The sequence below is a fragment of the Theobroma umbraticum genome, unplaced genomic scaffold (assembly GCF_002168275.2).
Source record: "Theobroma umbraticum cultivar Fairchild unplaced genomic scaffold, ASM216827v3 scaffold_51.0, whole genome shotgun sequence".
NCBI classification, from domain to species: Eukaryota; Viridiplantae; Streptophyta; class Magnoliopsida; order Malvales; family Malvaceae; genus Theobroma; species Theobroma umbraticum.
The window spans coordinates 1,701,302-1,723,873 of NW_018397260.1; the positions used below are offsets into that span (position 1 = coordinate 1,701,302).

At 33.4% G+C, this 22,572-nt stretch overlaps 2 protein-coding genes across 2 annotated transcripts; one reads left to right on the top strand and one right to left on the bottom strand.

Moving 5' to 3' along the window:
• Positions 1–52: 52 nt before the first annotated feature.
• On the bottom strand, positions 53–7,951 carry LOC110416281 (cellulose synthase A catalytic subunit 5 [UDP-forming]-like). The gene is made up of 14 exons (XM_021428232.2): positions 7,286–7,951; positions 6,487–6,682; positions 6,165–6,400; positions 5,973–6,075; positions 5,617–5,785; positions 4,415–4,681; positions 3,896–4,241; positions 3,471–3,608; positions 3,234–3,359; positions 2,895–3,107; positions 2,535–2,805; positions 2,053–2,249; positions 1,589–1,939; positions 53–997 (listed from the first exon to the last, which is right to left on the bottom strand). Exons 1-14 carry the CDS (start codon positions 7,364–7,366, stop codon positions 416–418), a joined length of 3,276 nt encoding a protein of 1,091 aa, XP_021283907.1. The 5' UTR covers positions 7,367–7,951; the 3' UTR covers positions 53–415.
• Positions 7,952–21,050: 13,099 nt separating this feature from the next.
• On the top strand, positions 21,051–21,488 carry EC1.1 (egg cell-secreted-like protein (DUF1278)). Its single transcript, XM_021428399.2, has one exon. The coding sequence runs from the start codon at positions 21,066–21,068 to the stop codon at positions 21,486–21,488; it is 423 nt and encodes a 140-aa protein (XP_021284074.2). The 5' UTR covers positions 21,051–21,065.
• The last annotated feature ends 1,084 nt before the right edge of the window (positions 21,489–22,572 follow it).

The window sequence follows — 22,572 nt, forward strand, 5'->3', positions numbered from 1 at the left end:
GCCGACACAGCCTGCAGCAATCTTTATTGGCAAAGACAATGGAGACGCTGCCTACAAGTCCCAATCCAAGTTTTGGAGCAGACAATTCCATGGCATTCATGTGAAGTCCCTTATTGAGAAGGTAATGTACATATTATGGATAAAACTAAAACTGTTTTCCCTTCTCTGGAGATTACAGGGACTTTTTATGAAAATTCAACCCCTTTCTAACCCACAAAATCCACATGTATGGAAAGAATCAATGAAACTTCAACAGAACCATTGTTGGATCCCAGTTCTATGTATCTACAAACACCATGCAACCATGTCGCATTAAGGGATGCCTTCATCTTTTGACACAGAACGCAGACGATTTTTATGCAATTTCCAGACAGCCTTTCTTCACAAAACACAACATCTATCATTTTCAGTATTTTTAGTCACAGTTCAACCCGCACACTTCTAAAACAATACCTCCTTTTGATATAAACGGGTTGACCCGAGCCCACAGAAGAGAGAAGATCGAAGCCAAAAGTATTGACCAAACCACGATGATGGTGGGAAGCCTGTCTTGTTTCCCCATCAGCCCCTTGAGGAATGGGTAAAGATGAACAATGACCCAGAACGCAAAGAACAGTCTACCAAATAGAGGCCCCCATGAGTCATATCCATTGGAGATGGCATCTGAAATCCCAACTATGACTCCAATTATGTTGATGAGCAACAATGTCATGGGAGGAATCAATAATGAAGTCCACTTGAATATGTACAGCTCCGAAAATTCTGCATCATCTCCTCCTTTTGAGGTGACCGTGAAGTTTGTGTTAACACCTGCTAAAACCTTTAGCAGACCCTGAAACAGAGCAAATAGGTGTGATGAGACACCACCAATCACCCAGAACTGCTCATTTCTCCACCAGTCATGTATTCCAACACCTCCCCACTGCATTTCGAGGATACTGGTCACAGCTATGACTACGAAGAGGGACATGAAAAGGATACTGGCATAATTGCTAATCTGCATAAGAGAAAATCAGTGTATTAGCTGAAATTCCGGCAAGCCAGATTAAGTGCAGCATCCAAATTTTGAAATTCCCATGGTATGTCTTGCAATAAGTTTAAGAATAACATAGCTACAGCCCAAAGAGTCTCGCTAGTATGTTCCAGACTAACTGAAATGCATCACCTAGCAGGATCTTTAATACCACAAAGGCTCTACCTGAAGAAGATTCATGACTCTAATTAGAGCAACTAAATTATGTTCTAATCATGCTCAGCCAGTCCAATCTTGAAATACTAAGATGAATTTAAGCTCCGAAACCTGTTCTTAGAATTAAAAAGAGAAAATAAATTTCATAATTATAACAACAAAATTTATTGCTTGCAGTTTAAACAACCCCACCAAAAAAAAAATAGGAAAGAAAAATAAAAAACCACATCATATGAGCTTTCCTTTAATGCAGTGAAAGCAAATTGATAATGATTACTTGTACTGTGACCTACAAACAGTTCTAAACTTACTAGTTCTAGCTGATTATTTTTCTATGCTAATTGATACCAAAATAGTTAGGAAGTAAGCATGTCATAAAGATATGCAGCTTAGGATTACCTCAGGGACAATAAACTTTCCAGTAAGGAGACAGACAGCTGGCAAGGTGCAATAAATGAGCAGTGGAATTGATGTCAAAGGGTACACCACTGAGGCTATGTAAGAAAAGCGCTCCAAGGATTTTAGTCCACAGCCATACCCATACCATATAGGGCAATGCCTGCTCAAGAAAATTTCAACAGATCCCAAAGCCCACCGTAGAACCTGGTGTAGACGATCTGAGAGGTTAATAGGAGCTGAACCCTTAAATGCAGGCCTTTTGGGAATGCAATATACTGATCGCCAGCCATGGCAGTGCATCTTGAAGCCTGTTAATATATCCTCTGTAACAGAGCCATATATCCACCCAACCTGGATGAAGATTGGAATTGGTGAGCGTCACTATAAAACATGCAATATTTCAAAAAAAAAAAAAAAGGCTTCAAAAGACACAAATTATTAACTTCAGAACAGTTTCTACGTACTTCTTTCCCCCAATCTGACTTATCTTCATAACCACAACTGATGACATGGATGGCTTCTTTCAAGAGTGATGCAGTAGGTGCTCCTTTTGGAACTCCTCCATCCTCCATAAGTGTTGAAGCAATGAAAACTGGTGATTGCCCAAATTTCTTCTCAAATTTGATTTGTGGCATAAGGGATGACTTTTCATTGTCTATACCTGCAATATGTGATGATGGCACTATAAGTGATAAGGGTCTAACATATCTACTTTAAGCAAGAGACCATGCATCCAAAACAACAAAATAGGGGATTGATTCTCAGTTAATTATAAAATATCTGGAATATCAAGGTCAAACTTAGCTGAGGACAGAAAGTCTGCAAAGCAGACTGTTCTGAGATAATTGATGGTTACAACCTAAGAAAGGGATTACATGCCATCAGAAAAAATTTGTGAGACAATTTGCAGATGCATGCTAGAAGCCAATTTGAAAACAAGACTTACCTTCAATTCCCTCCTCAATATTTTCTAGAGCATGTATCTGCTTTGAAACCTCCTTGTTGTTTTTCTTCTTATCATTGGACTTTGCTTTCCTATTTCTCTTTTTAGATCGGCAACAGCAGCAGCAGCACCATTTTGGCAAACAGTTACATGTCTTTCTTGGAGGCTTTTTCTTGACAGGGGCATCATACCCATAAAGTGCCTGCCTCCTGAAGACGCATCCAGTTCCAACATAAATAGGTCCTTGAATTCCATCCAGTCCTTTCATGTTGATCTGTTTTCAGAAAAATAAAAAGATATCATCTTTTCCTTTTAAAAAGAGACATGTCAGTGAAACATTAAAGTTTTCCAGTCTATACATACATCAAAAAATACAACATTGCGATTTGAGTATCTATCATGACGATCAATGCCATCAAATCTTTGAGGAAATTGGACATAGCAGATTTTCTTTCCTGAAATAGGGTCCATCATGAAGCACATAGCTTCACGAAGAGCCTTGCTGTTGTTTATATAGTGATCACAATCAACATTCAGCAGGAAAGGAGCATTGGAGATGATAGCAGAAACGCGCACCTTCATTAATCAGCCAAAAATTATTAACAATTAGATAAATCGGACAACAGACAGATCAGAGGACATGCCAGGCTGAGAGGCTGTGTTGTGTGTGCATGCATGAGAGAGAGAGAGAGAGAGAGGTACCAAAGCATTCATGGCCCCAGCCTTTTTGTGGTGATCAAATCCTGGTCTCTTTTCACGAGAAACGTATATTAGACGAGGTAACTCATTACCTTCAATATCACGAACACCATCATGACCAAGGAAAACCTATAGTAAAGAGTACCCAATTTTTACCATGTTAATGCATAAGTGGAAATAGCAGAAGGATGGATAGCATCTGAACCAAATCTCAAACAGCATAAAAAGAAAACACTTCACCTGGATCATTCCAGGATGATCCCTGACATTGTTTCCTGGCCATGGAGTCCCATCCTGCATTGTCCAACCCTCCTCTGGAACCTTTTGTGCCATGGCAACCAAGCCATTTATTCGAACTTTGAACTCTTCATATTCCCTCTGTATCAACAAATTAACAACACCAGATATGAAACATCATTTCTTGAAACCAATTGAAAACACTTTTTTAACAAAAAATGCCATGCATATAATAATAATGAAATGGTATTTTTACGAAGTAATGTTTTCTTTTTCATAATACAAATGCACAACCTCTCAGCCTCCTAATTTTATGCTTAAGTAATCCAATCTCTCGGTCTATAATTGGTGTCATGTATCATTTAAAGTAGGCTAATCAAATGGCAGGCACTAGCCAGCAGCAAACATAATAGAGAAAAGTTACAAACCTTCATGGCACGGCGTTCCCTAATGAATGTTGGATCTACTTTATCTCTCAAATAGTCAACTTTCTGAGCAAAATACCATTCTGGAGCCCGTGGTTCAATGGTGAATTTCTTACAAAATGGTACCCACTTTCTTGCAAATTCAGATGTCTCAGAGAGAGCCTCAAAAGTAAGCATGGCAGCCCCATCATCAGAGACATAGCAGGCTACTTTATCAACTGGATAATCTACAGAAAGGATAGACAGAACTGTATTTGCAGTGATAAGTGGTGGCTCTTTCATGGGATCAACAGTACTCACAAATATGTCTACAGAAGCTAGCTCAGATGGCTTCCCTTCCTTCTCATACCTAAAAAAAAACTAATAAGATAAGTATAAAAATACTAACTAAAACCTAATTCTCTCTAACATGCACACATGTTTAGAGTCAGAACAGAAGGGAGGAGAGGGAGGGAGAGAGCAATTGAGATGCACAGAGAGCAAGAGTGGGGAAGGGAAGGGAAGAAACAAAGATGAAATCACCTCAATGATAATCGATCAAGGTACGTTTCACGTTCAATTGGGTACCATTTTGGGAACTGATCCAGTATCCATGATACAGCAAACCATATTTCACAGATGACTGAAATAAGCCAGAGCACATAAGCATCATTCACAGGATGCAGAATTCTATAGTGAAAAAATAACCCAAGGATCGTAAGTCGCAGCAGGATTATTAATCTGTATGGGTTTATCTTGCTAGAAGGGATTGGTAGTTTCCTTGAAAGTGGCTGCCTGCCTTCATCCATCCTACAGTAACACATAAATTTTACATATTTAGTTGAAACTGTCATGAATGTGAAAAAGCTGGTGTCAATGAATTCAACTACTTCTCTAAAATTAGCCTACTGAAGTTGATATTGATTACTATCATGTTTGATGCACAGACCTTTCAACACAGAAAACTGGTGCATTCATTTGCTCACAACGTGAAAGTAAAACATATGTAAAGCAGTAACAAACTATAAAGCCAACAAAACATTAGTTAAAGCAAACGTATAAGAAATTGATATCTTTTTATGAAAAAAGAAAGTGGAGAAAAAATTATTCGCAATGAAGACGCAGATAGTCGTATCATTGCAATATAATAGCTACAAGATATAACTTGAACCATATTTACGATTAACTGTAGTGGATTGCAGCCAAAAGAGCATAGGATAAAACAATTCAAGCTAGCAATATAATTCATGTGATGTTTTGATAGTGGAAATATCTTCTAGAGATCAATTCAGTTAAATTTACATTCTCATATTACGTGTTTACAAGAATGGCACACACCATAACAGAAGGTTACTTGCTGAATCTGGTCACATCAAGATAGCATTGGATGACTCAAATCTGTTAATAGAAATTTGACCCTATAATACAATTTGAAGATGATTTTGGTTTCATTCTTCTGAACTACAAATTAATGATAAAGAAATGAAGTTATTTAAATTTTTTAGCAGAAGCGAAAAACAGCACCTATGTTATATAATAAACCATGAATACCCTTAATGATTAGCAACGTAGGTTTTAGTTTAACCAGCCAGGTCCTGTTCTGAATCAATTGACAATTTCTATATCCTTGTAACCCAAAAAGAAAGAGGAATCTAGCAAAAAAACAATTGCATGAACAAGCTTCTATAATTTAAACATACTCAGACCTAGCAATAAAGAATTTCAGTATGGTAAAATGCACCTACATTGGCAAATCAGGATCCTCGAACTCATCACCATTAATTCCTTCATGCTTAACCACCTGGAGTTTCTCATTCTGTTTTTTCTTCCATTCCTCCATTCGTTCCTTCCATGCAACAGTTCCATATCCATACACTGCCAAATCTTTCTTAGGATCCATTGGTCTGGGCGGCACTGGAATATCAACAAAAGAAACCATATTAAGTGCTAGATTGAACAAGCATGTAAATCAGAGTAGAGTCCACAGAATTACAACAAATAATCTAAAATTAACAAACAAGTTCAAAAGTATTTCAATTAATCATTTGTAATTCAATGACAAGTTCTCATACATTTCTACCAATCATACGAAATAACTTACAAGTCATAGAAGGATCAGGAACTGGCATTGGATGGACACGTTTTCCACGACTCATAAAGGGAGGAATGATAAGTGCATGCTTATCAGAGGAAATCCCAACATCCTTCATTAGTAATAATTAATTAGATATAACAATCACCAATGTAATAGCAAATTTAAACTAACAAAATTTTGCCTGCATAACTAATTTACCTCTTGGCCATATGTCAGGAGAGGGATCTCTGCAGCAACAGAAGCAGCATCTAGCTCTGCCGGGGTGCTTATCCCCGAAACATGAGGTTGGGAACCACGATTGATATTTAGTCGAGCAGAAAGCATGGCAGCAGCAATATGGTGAGGGTCTCTCCTATCATGGTTTGCAATATCGAACTCATTCTCCAAATCATCAGCACCATCCTCCTCCTCATCCCCTTCCACACGGGGGCAACCTGGAATAGGTCACACTGTTAGCTAAAACTATTACCAATTTGCTCTCTAGGGGTTTTTACTAGAAGATAAACTTATGAAGACTCACCTTTAATGCGCTTGTATCTGGTTTTACACTGAGGGCATGCTTGATTGCCCTCTCTTCTTTCATATTCATAGCAAGGTCTGCATACTGGGAATGCACACTCATTGCAGGCAACAAATGGTTCCCCATCAACTGAAATCTCTAGCTCATCCCCACAGATCTGGCAAATCTGCCCGCTTAACTCTTTAACAGATGTCACCTGCAACTCATAGTTACATAACTAACAATGTCAAGCGCCATTAGATCATGAAAATTGCAAATTTCAAAACACCGCATGATAGACTTTTATGCTACCCTAAATCCCAACGAATAAGTGTTTTCAAAAGCTTAAATTACAAAATTTATGCAAAATCAGAGTTGCTAATTCCCTGTATTGGATGCATCTACCAGCTCCGAGATCTACAAAGTATAAACTAAATTACTCAGTTGGGATAACAAGGAATGGTTAATGAAAATTGGTTCAGTCGAATCTAGACTGCATGTAACATTATACCAAAAAAAAATTCCCACACAGAGAAGAAATCTTCCGGGAATGTGATAATCTATCAAGCTGAAGAAACAACCAATAGAAGCAAGAGTAAAAATTTTTACTACTCCACAAACCAGAACTAAGAAAATAACCCTCACCAAAGTCCACAAATGGGGGTCCCAAAACAGCCTCAGTTACTAAAATAAGTTCCCAAAACAACTCATTTACCAGCTCTTTCTCCTCCAAATGCCTACACTAACTGTCGGTGTAGCTCATAGCCAGTTGACAAAAAGCTTAAAAAAGAAAAAAGAAACAAACTTTGAAGTCACTTACTCTTGCAATCTCATCAGCATTGATGAGAACAAACTCATTCCTGTTATGAGAACCAGCAACAAGTCTTCCTTTGGTATCCATCAAGCTCCCAACCTCAACAACTCAAAGCTTCAAAAACAAGAGAAACCAACTTCACTATACCTTTCTCTCTTTCTCCTTCATCACTCAAAACACATAAAGATTCAAGCTTTACCCTCCTAGCTCTCTCCCTCTCTCAGGCACCCATTACAAGGAACAACAACCCCCTCATTATACAATGAACAAAGAACATAGCTTTAGAGAGAGGTGGAGAACCAAATATAGAAATACAGCTACAAATAAAATATGATGTCAATTATTATAATAAAGAAATAGAAATAGTATAATACTACTATTAAACAAAAAAAAATTTTGTTTTTGTGTGACTGTGTCCGTTTATTGATTGATTCTTTCCTTGAGAGAGAAAGAAAGAGAGAGCTTTGGTAACAAATGGGCCTCTCTGTGACACGAGTCTGATCAAAAGCTTCTTATAGAGAGAGAGAGCCAACAGAATATGAAAGAAAAGAAAATGAAAATTCAACTCTTAACACTCAAGGGACGAGAGAGGGACACAGACAAGAACAGATCAGCAAGAGAGAGGAGAAACCAAATCATACAGATCTACTCTACATTACATTACATTTACAAATTTCATTGTTTTTTTTTTTCTCTTACATGTAGAAAATTTTGCTACTTCCCATCTGTAAAGTTGTCGACATATATAAAAGGTGTATCTGTTTCTAGCCACTAAGAAATTACAATGAGGTTTTGAGTGGGACCCAGATATTTTACTCTTTTTTTTTTCATATTTTTGGGAAGGTGGAGGTGGTGGGGCCAGGCAGCTGCCCCCCACCGTACCATGGCGGTCTGCTTGGCGGTGATACAGGGTATTTTTGTAATTCTGATACTTTGTGTTCCTTTTTCCTTTTGGATTGTAAAATTTTGGAGGGTTTTGTTCGGTCACTCACTTGTCCGAGGGAGGAACGAAAAGGAAAGAACAGAGTTTAGCAAAGGCAAGTGTCACATTGAACAGGACAAGATCCTCTCGAGAAATCGGGGCGTGGAAGAGTTTTGTGAAATGACCAAAATGGGCTTTAGGATTTATAAAGCGGAAGCTTGGGGATGGGAAAAACCGATCGATTACAATAAGGAGAGCTCCTTTTTACAAGGGACGGTTCTTTTCGAGTTTGTGTTGTACTTGAAACGGATAGGGACAGTCTTGAATGAATTCAGTGATGAGAGTGCCATAACCTAACTTCTTATTATTGCTATTGCTCTCACGTAACTTTACTCTTTAAACTTGCTAATGACATAGCTACACTAATTATAACAACCAAAAGTTGCCCATCTCTTCTGCGTTTTAGGGATAAGGTTAGATTTGTAGCTTAGTAGAGAAGAAAAAGCGGCGTGGGTATTAGGCTCATGGTGGATCACACACGTACTGGCACCATCACCTTTGGTTTCTCAGGATAATTACTTAACTAACAAGTTTTTTGCCCAACACAAATGGTATTGCTATAAAAGTAACGAAAAGCTCCCAACCATACGTCTTGATGCAATAGTTTTTAATTCCGCAATGCATTTTAATTTTACTGATTTTATAATTGACGTAAATTACGAAACAATTTAAATTTCAATAATTTTTAAATACATTTCCGTTATAAAAGTTATTCAAGAATTTCTTTAATGATATATACTTAAGGGGAAATGATATCTCTATAAAATTAATGAAAAGTGTTCTCCTACATGTCTCAATGTAATAAGTTTTAACTAGGTAATGTACTTTAATTTTGCTGGATTTATAAGTGACGTGACAGAAAGGGTTATGTAACAACGTGAGTTCTTATAATTTCTAAATACATTTCCCCTACAAGATACACATTCAAGAGTTTCATGAATAGCATGTAACGGTGAGTCATTATTACGTAAGCTGATGATACAGCTGTTAATTAGTTGACCATCAACATTGTCATTTGGAAAAATAGAAAGAAACCCTAAATTGAACATATTTAAGACAAGTTTGAAAGTGAAGTTTCCTGGATTCCTAACGAATCTATATTAATTAATTAATTATAGTAAGAAAACAATTCCACCATGCTTTTTTTCCTTTCCTATAATCAACAAGCAGTTACAAGGTCGATTGCTCTAACGTTTCTTCAAGACATTATGTAGAGTTCTCCCATATACTAAATGTGCAGGCATAGGTAGGGATAAAAGCTTAGTATATATATATATATATATAAATATAGACACGTACCTAAGACCTTTTTCTTCCCGAATAACATTTGCAGGCTTATGCAATGCATAGTCTTCACACAATCAGGCCAAAGGCATATTCCTTTTCTTGATTCTGTTAGTGTCGGCAGAGGCTCTCATGTAAATATTTGCATCATAAAAGTATGTCAAGTCAATCTCTTCTTATCTTTCCAGAAACAAGAGAGACTAATTCTAGCTTAATTTTAGTTCTCAACATAACATAGATAATGATTAATGAAAATGCCAAGCTGGTTAACATTTAGGTAACAATTAAATGGAACATACAATAAGACAGTAACTTATATTTTATTTTTAGTGATAAAGACTAGAAGTAGATCTGCTAGTAGCTTATTGAAAAAGGGTAAAATCCACTTGAGCAATTTGGATTTAGTATTAGTGACAATTAAATACTAATTTTAAACCCATGTTAATTTTTGTGTTTTAAATTATTGTAAACCATCATTCATGGTGTAAATATGTTAAAATGTGAATCACTGCCAGATCATTTGACTGAGTTATAAAATGCTATAATCTAGTCATATTATTTGGTTAATGTTAGGTATTGAAAGTTCATTTTCGTCTTTGATTATTTTGTCTTTCTCTCTCTCTCTCTCTCTCTCCACCCTGTCTTGCATTTTCTTATATTATACCAAATAAGAAAAACAACAGAGAAGATTTAAATTTAATTATTTTTTAATATTAATTAAATAATCTTTGGGTGGTCAATTGCTATCATAATCAAAATCATAGTATTTCTTTATCAGCAGCTTGCACTTAGAGATGTAAATGTAATGTTGATATCCCAACAGACCAGAAAATAGTATATTAAAAAAGAAATCAAATGGTTCCAATCCTGCTCTTGTTGGCATTTTATTAATTGTTTTGATATTCTTGCAGCACCAAATCTCATCACTCCCTCTCTCTTTCTCTCTCTCCATAATAATTTCTTGCTGCAAAAAAATAATTTATATATATATATATATATATTGCAGTTAATTATGATATGTTTTTGCTGCCTTTCAAAAAAAAAATTAAATGTTTCCAGTGATAGAAAGTGATGGACCATCTGAAACTTAGATGAGCCAAAGGCAATTGATTCTGTAAAATTGGAAGAATAGTGGAAAACATTCTTTCTTTTTTATTTATTTCTTATTATCCAAAATAAAATCCCATTGGCCCAAGACAAAGTGTGGGTTTTTGGAATAGTATAAAAAAAATTAACCCTACATAATGCATCAAACACTTTAAAGAAAGGGAGGGTGGGGGGAATATTTTCTAGGCTGTATTATAAGAATCCAAAGCCCAAGGGGGAATTTAGCAAGACATGTAGACATCATGTGTTCATGGATGCATCACATGTGCATAGTTTTCCTCTTTGCCTAAAAGTGACAGCTCTGAGGGGAAAAATAATATTAGGCAAGTGGGCCAACTGTGGATGCTTCTTCTGCAGGTAGCCTCTTCTTTAATTCCTTCTTCTTCTTCTTCTTCTTTTTTTAAGAAAAAAATTAACATGAGAAATCTGTTGTTGAAGAGAATAACTTGGTTAATTTTCAGACGTAAATCTGATGAACTTTTGAGATTTAATTGCACAGTTAATTATAATAATTTTGCACATTTCATTTTTATTCGTAATCCATCCATATTTTGTTAAAACATGGACAGAACTTGCTTTTTAACACGTGACATGTTTTGTTTATATTCTAATTAACAAGGTGTCGATGACTAATGAATTTGAAACTATTTGAAAAATCATTTTATATAACAAAAAAAATGACTTGTGCATATCAATATATATTATTAAAAAGTCACAAATTAATGATGGAATTAACTCAATAGAGTGGTTAAGTGAATAAGTGGATGATATTCTAGCGTACACTTACAGAAAAATGAGCATCTGTAGCTAAGTAGCTCTAGGATTTGAAAGTTATCCCAGGATCAAAACAACAACAATGATATATATAGATACGAGCAACACATTGCTCAGACTGTTGGTAGATAAGATTATAAAGAAGTGACATTATTAACATTTAATTATCCTTTTGACTTTTATTATTATTTTTAGGTTGCCTGGTGGTACTGAAATGAGCAATAAGCCAAGGAGGTCAATGAGCAATGAAAGCAACCGTCGAACAGCATTGGCAAGTGACAGGAATTGTCATTTTCTTCAAGATGTGAGTTACTTCTGTACAACTGTAGTCCTATAATTGTTTCATTGTTTGTCCGATACCCACCGACGGTTCTTCGACTCAAATCATGCGTCGGGAAATAGAATTAGTTTTTCTTTTTTTCTTAATTTTTTTCCCATCGCACGGCTATTGGCTGCCAAACATTGAGGTATTCACTCCAAGTCCTTGTCGTTAGGACATGATTAAAAGCGGATAAGTTACAGTTGCAGTCCTCACGCATGTATTGTTTAGCAGTGCCGCAAGTTTCCTCTATTCCTTCCATCAAACTATATATTCGCCAAAAATGACCTAATTATAAGAGTTAAATAAGCAGTAGTTACATGTATTTCTCATTCAAAATCAATGTAAATTTTAAACCCTGTTTTGTTTTATAAATTCAAATCCTCTCATTTCAAGATTCAAATTCGAAACCGCTGCTTTCATTTGGGAACAATGAGCTTTGTAAATTAGAGTTGATAATTCAAAAGTTTAGGTGGCTAGTCATCCTTCAAAGTTTAATATTCTAACATGGTCCAGCCACAGCTTTGGGTCACTAGAGGTGTCGGTGATGGGTTTCTTTTTCCCTTTTTCTTTCAAAGTTTAACACAAATGGTATATAGTACTCACCAACAACATATTTTCCATAATCGGAACATGAGTGTCATCTTTAAATTGTATATACTTAGTAGAAAAGAAAAGGAGGACCAAAAAGGGACGAAAGGAAAAGAAATTAATAATTGCCAAGAATATGGAGATGGGATGATGAGACTGTGGATTGGCTTTTGGATTTCTTTTGTGCAACTCAACCCACCATATGTCCATTATTGCCCCTCCCACTCTACCTTTTTTGGGGAGCTTTGAGGTCACAATGGAACCCAAAATCTTGGGGTAGTTTCTACTTCAAGGGAAACAATACCCAAATGAAGCATGGCAAAACTTGATTGGTTCTAGCCCTAGGATATTGATGACCAATAGTTAATTGGAAATGCACTTTATTTCCTCTATTTTGGAAATCTATAAATCATCAAGTGGTTTCTACATATGCCACTCTTTCTTACTTCTTTTAAGTCATTCCATTTTGGGCAAGGGATTAATTTAATTTAAGTAGCTTACAGCTTTGAAAGTGTTAGTTATAAACTAATCTAAGGATCCAAATACCCTTTAAGCCATTTCCATTCAATTAATTTAGCTAATGGTTTCTCTTGTGTCCATGACTTGATTGATAGCAACCATCACCATTGCTCTTTTATATTGAAATAATAATTAGGAGTAACCCAACCCTTTAACATGCACGTGTAAGCATTACATAAGCAAAACAAGTTTCACAGAGTGAATTTTTTATAAATTAAAAAATCTTATATATGTACATAAGAAAAATGTTGCTTCACTAAATTGGATATATGATATAACTCAAAGCTTCGATGAATGTGATGTTTGAAGCTTCAAATTACATTGTTCAAGAAACAAAAGTAATTCTCAATTGAACAGAGAAAGTAAGGCTCGACCTAATGGTTATTATTTTTCTTAAACGAATTGAGGTTCAAAATTTAAATTCTTGATTCTCTGATACCCCTCATATATACCAAAAAAACAAGATTTGTCATGGAAAATCAAATTAGTTTAAACTTAATTAAAGTTATATAAATTGATATTTTTGTAAAAAAAAAAATCAAATAGATGACCCAAAAGATTAAAACATAGTTGAAAAAAAAAATTTAAACCAAACTATATTGAACCGTGAATATTCAATTAGATTTCATTCTTTAAAGTTGAAAAATTAAGATTTGGCTCCTTTGTTACTTGTTCTAAAGACACAGGTATAAAATAAAAGCAAATGACTAATGAAGGCAATAACAATTTAACAAAATTATTTTTGTACTTAAAAATAAAAATTCTTTATATTTTTCAAAACAATATTTACTTCTATATCAAAACACTTTTTTAAAAAAAAAAAATTCACTTTCCAAGATAAAATATGTATAAAAAATCAAATAGAACCCTAGAATAGATTATCTGATGTACCCAAACTCTTTTTCTGTCTTTCTTTTCCGTATTTTGACTCGTCCTAAGCTACGTTGGCAATATTTTTAATCGTTGGTCAAGGCCCACTTTGAGTGGGGCCAATAGTTTTATCTCACCCAAAAGCAAGCACCACATTGGCTGCTAATATGAAGAAGAATCATGTGGGAATTGGAAACTTTGGCTTTTGCATTGCATTGGATGCTTAATTCTTATGTCGGCTACCATCATTGCCCAATTCCAAAGTCATTATCCATCATTCCCATTCTTCCTTCAATCCCAATAAATCGATAGAAAATATTTTGGTTTACACATGCCAAATTTCCACTTCCTGCCCACTGCCATGCAAATCACCACCAAGCTACCCCATAGCAAGTCCTTAGGCTTTACATGAGCCCCTGATCAGCTTTGGGTAGGGGGAAATTACTTGTTAGTGCAATTGAGAAGAAACAAGGACAATGGGGTGTATTTGACAACAAAATTGGACTGTAAATATAATATAATTACTTTGCATATGTAATAGCATTACACTTTACAATTTCTTTTTGAACATAAAAAATTCCTCTTTTCGTGGCATGATTTTCCCTAGGAATTAGGATTAGGATTGATGGAACCCTCTTTGTCGTGTAGATGGATGAGAACATGCAACTCCAAAATTTGCACCTTGAAATTATCAAACTCATGTTTGCCAACCATAGGTTAAAATAGCTATGATATGAATGTGCCATATGTGGGGGCGTACATGAGATACTTCCTAGTCCTATGTGCAAAAAGAAAATAGTACTAACAATTTGATTTACGTGAATTAATTTATTTGTTTTTTTATATTCATATAATGATAGAAATCATATACAATCCTATATTACTATTAACACAAATGGCCAATTATATTTCATGTAAATTAAAAGTGTTACAATAACAACCTGCTAATGCACCCTTATTATGAAAAAATTAACCTTAAATGGGTATTGTTTCATATACTTTTTAAAATAATATTTTCATTGAATTCATGAGAATTACACTCTTATCAATTATTGAGTTTAAGATAAAAATTATTTTATAAATATAATAAAGATAAAATACTCTCACTTTTTAACTTTTAACTTTAATTTTATACGGATCTGTTAGTTTTTAAAATGGACAATTCGTTCTAAAAAAATATCTTCTGCTAAATACATAAGTCCAGTCGTTAATAAATCGTTAATGTTTTTGTTAATTTGATGATATAACAATATTAAAAAAAATAATTTTACTTTTTATTAATTTTAAAAATTATCTTTATATAAATTATAATTTTTCATTTAAATTTTTTCTCTTACAAAATAAAATTTTTAGGGAAGCATCGATTTAGTACTCCTCAAGGGAAGGGAGCACTAATCTAGTGCTCCTAAAGGAGGGAGCACCAGTGTTCCCAAGGGTGCTCCCCTCCCTTAAGAAGCACTTGTCGTGGGGTGGTTAGCAAACAAATCCGAGCGTCATCAACTGGCCATATTATTTGAGAGAGAAAAATGAAAGAAAGAAAAAAAATATTTTAATTCTTTTATATTTTTTATTAATGATTTTTACATTTTTAAATTTCATTATTCATTTCAAGAATTAATAAATTCACGTGGAATTATGACAAAAGTTTTTTTTTATAATTGAAAAAAGAGGAATTCGAATCCTACTTCATGAATAAGAGGATTATACATCAATTAATAAATTAAATGATCAAATATAAATTATAATTAAAAAATAAAAATATTTTATCCATATAATAATATCTTAATGGGTGTTTTTATACGACTGATCACATAATTCACCTTGAATACATAAACAACAAAAAATGCAAAGAAGTAGCGGCTCAACGTATGAGTGAGTGTTTGAGAATTCAATGCGTGACAAATGTGCAAATCATGGCCTCACCTAACTCACAATAAGCTCAATTAATATAAAATTAGACAAAACATTAAAGAGTGTGGGACGATGAAATGTTAAATTGATATTTAAACCAGATATATTTTCTCGTTGAAGGCAACAAATTGACAATGAAAAGGATGATCTTGATTTCATGCATTGTATTATGAAAGTATTGCTTCAATGAAAGAAGGTGTAACAAAATTATAATGAGAGCGATTGAACAATTTCCTCAAAGCATTCCACCTGGGAGAAAAGGACAAACCATGGGCGTGAATCATGTGGTTTTTTATTTGAAATAAAAGAGAAAAAAATTGAAGAGGATAATTAGATTGGATTTTTGATTTAACAGCTTATTAATCATGGTTCTCAGGTTTTTGTTTTTTTTGAAAAGAGTTAAAACCATTGATTTAACACCTTGGTACTAATCATAGTACAAAATAACCCAATTATGACACGTGTAAAAAGAGCACAACACGTCGAAAAGTGGGTCCCAGAACAATTATGCGGGAATAACAGTCTCATGCCTTCCGTCGGTGGGGGAAATAAACCATGAAAAATAAATTTTCTTGTAATAATGCAATCAGCTAATCAGGCTTAACGTACATCATCACTGATCAAGGGACCACAAGATATTTTTAGATCGGGCGGCTAATATGAAGACACGGTGTCATCATTCTGGGTCGTGATGCTCTTTTTTTTTTGGTTTCTGGGAGAAAGTCAAAGGGACCGCTAGTGACAGGTGATTCTTCATTTGTTTGTCGCTTTCACTAGCTGTCACCCAGAAGTATCGCTCTGAGAGTCTGAGTGTTCCGGATTAGCTGATGTCAATTTATACAGTTCAATTTAATACTAAATTGATATTTTTATTTTTTAAAATTAGAAAAATTCCTTTGCAGTTAGCTATTTGGTCGGTGGGGTTTAAATTTAGTTGGGATTTGAGAAAAGCCCGCGAGGGCTTTTGTGATTTTGCCCATCAAACGGGCGGGAAACAGTAACGGGTTAAAAAGGCCCAAATCAAAATTTTTAAACATCATAGTTAAATAAGATTTTAAACTATTTAAAAAAAATTTTCAAAAAATTATTTTTTATTGTGTTACATTAAATCTCTATATTTTACTTTGAGATAAATAAATTTTTATAACTAATAATTGATTAATTATCATTACTTAAAAAATCACTTCCTATATCCTCGTAATATTAACATTGCATTGATATGGTGAGTGAAAAATATAATATTGTCATATTATCATGTCAAATTAACATATTAGGTAATCATTAATTAAAATATATTAAAATATCAAATCATTATCAATTGTGATATATTAACATATCACGTCAATGCCATCTAATAAAAAATAATAAATGATATTTTAACTAAGTCAATAATTAGTTATAAGAGTTTATTTGATTTAAAATAAAAATATAATAATTTATTTAATTTAAAATAAAAATATAAAAATTTGATTGAACGTAATAAAAATATAAAAACTTATTTAAATTTTTTAAATAATTTAAAAACTTTTTTGAATATTATGCCAAGTTTTCATTTATTGCATCTCCGTTTCAATTTTTAAATTAAGAGTATGTTTTGTCCAATATTTTATCAATTCTTTAATTTATTCATATTATTTTATCATTATTTAAAAAGGAAAATGAAATACTTATCAGAGTTAAAATTGATTATTTTAGTCCAACATTTATAAATTGATCCTTTGATAATGAAGTACTAATATATTATACTCCCTTAATCTTATTTTCATTTTTTTTATATGTCTAAAAAGTCAAAGTTATGTAATATTTTTTTTACCGTTCAAAAAATATGTAATTTTTTTATTTTTAAATATTCAATATTCATAATTTTTTTAATATATCATATTTATTTCTTATGATTATTTTTCCTTTTTTATATTAAAAATTATTGAAAATTAATATTATTAGTAAAATTTTAAAAATTTGATATTAAAATATACTTGTAGCTGTTTTCATTTTTAAAAAAAAAAAATTATTGTGTCATATCAAGTATGAACAAAGAAATATAAGGACTGTTGAGTACAACATTCAAGAATTTTAATTGAAAACTATGATTTTGCTTTAATCTTTTGTTGGAATGGACTAAATATTTACAAAAAAAATTTAAAAAGAAAAATCCTCAAAAGTGTTTTAATTTCATAGGATTATTATACATTTGACCATTGTTAATTTTTATGTATAATTAATTTATATTAATCTAAGATTTATTAGAAGTTCTAAGTATAAAATTGTACTTGATTCTTAATACATAATTAAATAACGAAAATAATACTGATAAGGTTAACTATTAAGATCCAATGCACTAAGATTTTTTTGGAATTCTTAGTTTTTTAATTACCACTAACCTACATTATACATGGTTATTATGGGAATATATTGTGAGTTTATTTTCTCCTTCTAAGTTGTAGCACAATCTTCGTTCTCCATATGTGGGCAGCTTAAAAAACTATTAAATAAATGCCAAACTCCAAGATAAGTGGGTGAATTACGAGAATCATGTTATAATAATGTCAATGTTAATTAATTAGTACAAGTACCTTAAAGGTGTGTCCTCGTGGGATTAACCTCTGATAAACTACAACCACAATCCCATTCCATTGCATTCAATCATGGTTGATTCCAACTTTTCGTCTTCGTTAAATTAAGATTACAAAAAAAAAAAAAGACACTTAGCCACAAGTAACAAACTAACAATGATGATGACTGCCCACAAGAAATATAATAAATAGGGTTAAGATTTTTACTATATTCTTTATTCTTGAGAAAAGGCCACTGAGAGAAAGGAGGCGTATTCGGCTTTGTATTGACCAATCATCTATTCTTAAGATAAGAGACAAGTATATAGTGGAAAGTGAAAGTGAAAAGTGCATTTGCCATGATAAGTGACGGAGTTAAGATTTCATATTTAAAAATAAAAAATTAAATATAATGTTTATAAAATAATTATATTAAAAATTTTATATTTAATAAAAATATAAAACAAATTAGATAAAAAAATTCATATAAAAATTATATAAATAAATTTTAAAAAAATCTTTATTATTTACTTAAAAAAATTAATTAGTATAATTATAAATGATTTGATAATGACAATAATTTCAATTTTTAGATAAACTTATCAATAAACAAAAATTAACAAATATAATAACAAAAATTTCAATGTGAATCAATTTCTTAAAAAATATTAAGGACTATCAATAAACAATTCAATGAGAAAACAATTCTCTAAAATTAATTATAAAAATTAAATATAATATTAATAAACAATTAAATGAAGTAACAATTCCGAACAAAAAACTTAATTGTTTGCAAGAATTTAAGTAAAAAAAACACAAATAATTTGTAAAAAAGCAATTAAGTAATCCCTTAATAAATAAGTAATAACTAACTTTAAGTGTTTTATCAAATCTTTGCTTCGTTGCTTTCAACAAAAAATGGTTAACAAGGTAAATCTTAAATCATAATCATCAAGTAGAAATTATTAAATAAAAAAATTTAAAATTAAAAATATTAAAAGTAAAATAAAGAAATAAATCAAATTTACCAATAATCATGATATGGAAATTGAGTTATTAACTAAAAATTTTTTACACATAGAAAATTGAGAAACCAAAAAGTATAAAAAATCAATTTTCTGTTTCTATAGTATTTGATAAAATGAAAAGAGAGCAAAAGATGGTGATTGTGAGATTTTGAAAAAAATGAGATTTAAGAGTAATTATATTGCAACAAGTTTTATTTTAGTCTTATTAAAATTAGTTATTAACCTATTCTTGTGGGGTATCTCATCAAATAAAAAATTATTGAAAAAATAAAAGTATAAATTTTTTTAAAAACTAATCATGTATAAAAAAATTATAAAATTTTTATAATTGTTGGAGAGGCAGAGGCTCCACTAGCCCCGCTCACCTCCAGCTTTGGTCATGACACGTGGGCTCAAGCCATATGAGCTATCGGATCAATTCTGAATGCTGTTGGAGGTGCTGGACGAGACGTGGAAGCTGCCGGACCAGTTGTAAGCACTAAAGTTGAGCACGTGACACAGTCACAATGTTGAAACTCTTTTTATTTTGTTTCTAATTTTTTCAATTGATAAAATGTAAAACTAATTTAGTTTTTCAGCGATATAAACGAATTGATTCTCAATACCTAAATATATTTATATAGTAAGGGTTTTTCTATTTCTTTATTATTATTGGATTAAGACTAAGATACAACTTTCTGATAATGATCCAATGATCCATTGGAAACCATTACCTAGCAGTTTGTTGATTTTTTTTCTCTTAATTGGGAGAACCCAAACAGAAATCAAACTTTGAACCAGGGAGCAAAATTTTGACTAGGATAAAACCTTGGGTTTTTTGGGGGAAAAAGAAGTAGGGAAAAGATCGTGGGATAGTGGATATACAGTCAGAGCCGGTGTCCCTAAATTTGGAATCTGTATCTAACATGGTGTGGTCATGGCGATAAAATTTTAGGCTTTCATGGAAATCAATGCACCTGTGAAGTCTGAATCAAATCTGTCCTGACCTGTTTCCGGGCGATATTCTCATGGACTCTTAACTCCTTTTCGCAATAAAATAAACGAGTGAGAAAAGCTATGAATACGTTATAGTAATGTTTTGCAACAGGACATATTGACTCATCTGGTCTGCCGCTCACAATTTATCGGTTTGCAACACACAGATTTGGGTTTGCAGTTTGAAATAGATTCTCTAAGGTAAACCATCTGATTAATTGGGATTTTGTAAGATTTCCACTTCTTCTTTTTTTGCAGGCTGGTCCTGTGACTATGTGATAGTCCATTATTAGATGGTAAGTTATGGCCAATGAAAGCGAGTTTCTTAAGCCGGTTTTGATGAGCAGTGGGCATGTCAAAGGATGGCAATTGGGCTTTGAACCATGGATGATTTAATTTCCTTTGGCAGATTACTAATTCCAGGCAATCATCCGATGTAGGGGCAAGCGGCTAAGCCCAAAGTGTTCAGGCGTTTTTCACTGACCTTCTGAGCCCATTAAGAACCACAAGAGAAGAGAAAATAAAAGGATCCGACCTGCCGGATAGCCAAGGGTGCAACCCACTACACTCCTCCGCTCTACCAGCTGAGCTAAGGTCGGTGCTGTGCCGTCTGGGATTCGAGCACATATTCTGCCTTTAAGAAGGTCTTGGAAACCGTTTCCCTTAAAAATATATCAGTCTTAATTTATACCTTAATTATAGCCACCAGTTAAGTTATGCAATCTCTTCAACTTTTCTTAATGATACAATTAATCATAATAGCTTTTGATTGTCCCTTTAATGTAACAGTCGGTTAAATTCAATCCCTATAAAATCTATCTGGCTTCACCAAATTTCTTCACACATTGTCATGCAATACCATTGCTCTTCATAAATGGCCGAAACTTTCAAGCTCTTCTCTTGCCTCACTGTTCTTCTAGCTCTCACCATGGCAGCGCTAAGCCAGGCCCGACCATTGGATACCCCCGAGCCAAGCCTTGTAGCTCGACTGAAATTGGATGAAGAATCACCAAGTTGCTGGGAGTCTTTGATCCAGCTTCAAGCATGCACTGGAGAGGTTATCTTGTTTTTCCTGAATGGCGAGACTTACCTTGGCGATGCCTGTTGCCACGCTATACATACCATTGGCCAAAAATGCTGGCCAAACATGCTGGAAACCCTTGGCTATACCGCGGAAGAAGGTGACATTCTCCAAGGCTACTGTGATCATGAAACTGCCAAGTCTCCTCCATCTCCAACCTCATCAACTGTGAAATCTATCAAGGTTGTTAATCCAGTGAAAACTCTGCTCCCTTGAGTGGAGTTAAATTTATCAAGCCTTGATGCTTTATATTATGTGTCTTGTCTGCAATGGTTTAGTCAGAGTCAGTTTCTTGTTTCTGAAGTTGTTTGCAAGTTGAGAGTTATCAATGAGATAATTAGTTTCTTTCTGTGGCTCAAATTTATGTCCCATGCCTTCAACAATTGAAAATCCACGTCTTCACACAACCTGGAACTTCGAGTTTTCTTGATCTGAATATATGTCTCAGCCAAAATTATATAATTTGCTCAGTTTCTTCTAAAAGGAAAAGGATCTTGATTGGTGGTATGGATTAAGGCCAACAAGGGATGTTCAATGTTACCTACTAGTCCTTTTTATGCATCCATAATGCAGTGATGTATCAATCAAAGATAGGAAACTATTTTTCTTCATTTCGCAGACTAAGACGTAACAACCATAACGAAACTGATAGAAGCTAAAAAGCTCCCAGCCAGGATAATAAATACAAACCAGTGGATAGGAGGCTAGAATTTGGAAAAGAAGATTTAAGAGTATCACCAGACCGTAAACATTTCTTTCCTATCCATCCCTAATTTAGCAAGAGAATCTATGAAGTAATTAGCCTCCTTGAAGACATTCTCCAAGCATACATCACAATCCTGACTTTAACAGAATCTCACATTAAAAAGTACTCCAGAAATGTCCACGGACTTTCACTTTGACAAGAAGCAGTAGACTGATTCTCAGCCCTCAATCAAGCTGTTACTCCATCGACAGAGCTAACAGAAGGTTTAGACTATCAAAGAAATTCTAACAAACAAAATTTATGAGCCAGATCTTTAATCCAATAAAACGAACGAAATCAAACAAGATATACCCCTCAATTATGGAAGAAAATTTCTCTGGCTTTTTTTTTATAAATTTTGTCACACTTTAAATTTTAATCTATAATGATACTAGCTGTCCGTTACAACATACTAATTTCTTAATGACCTTTCATTGTATTTTGTAGTTGGTTTTATTTATGAGTTGGAAAACGATCAGTCTCATCAACTTCTCTGAATAACACACAGCCGCTTGAGTTTCCAGGCCTCTACGTAACTTATATACAAATGAAGAT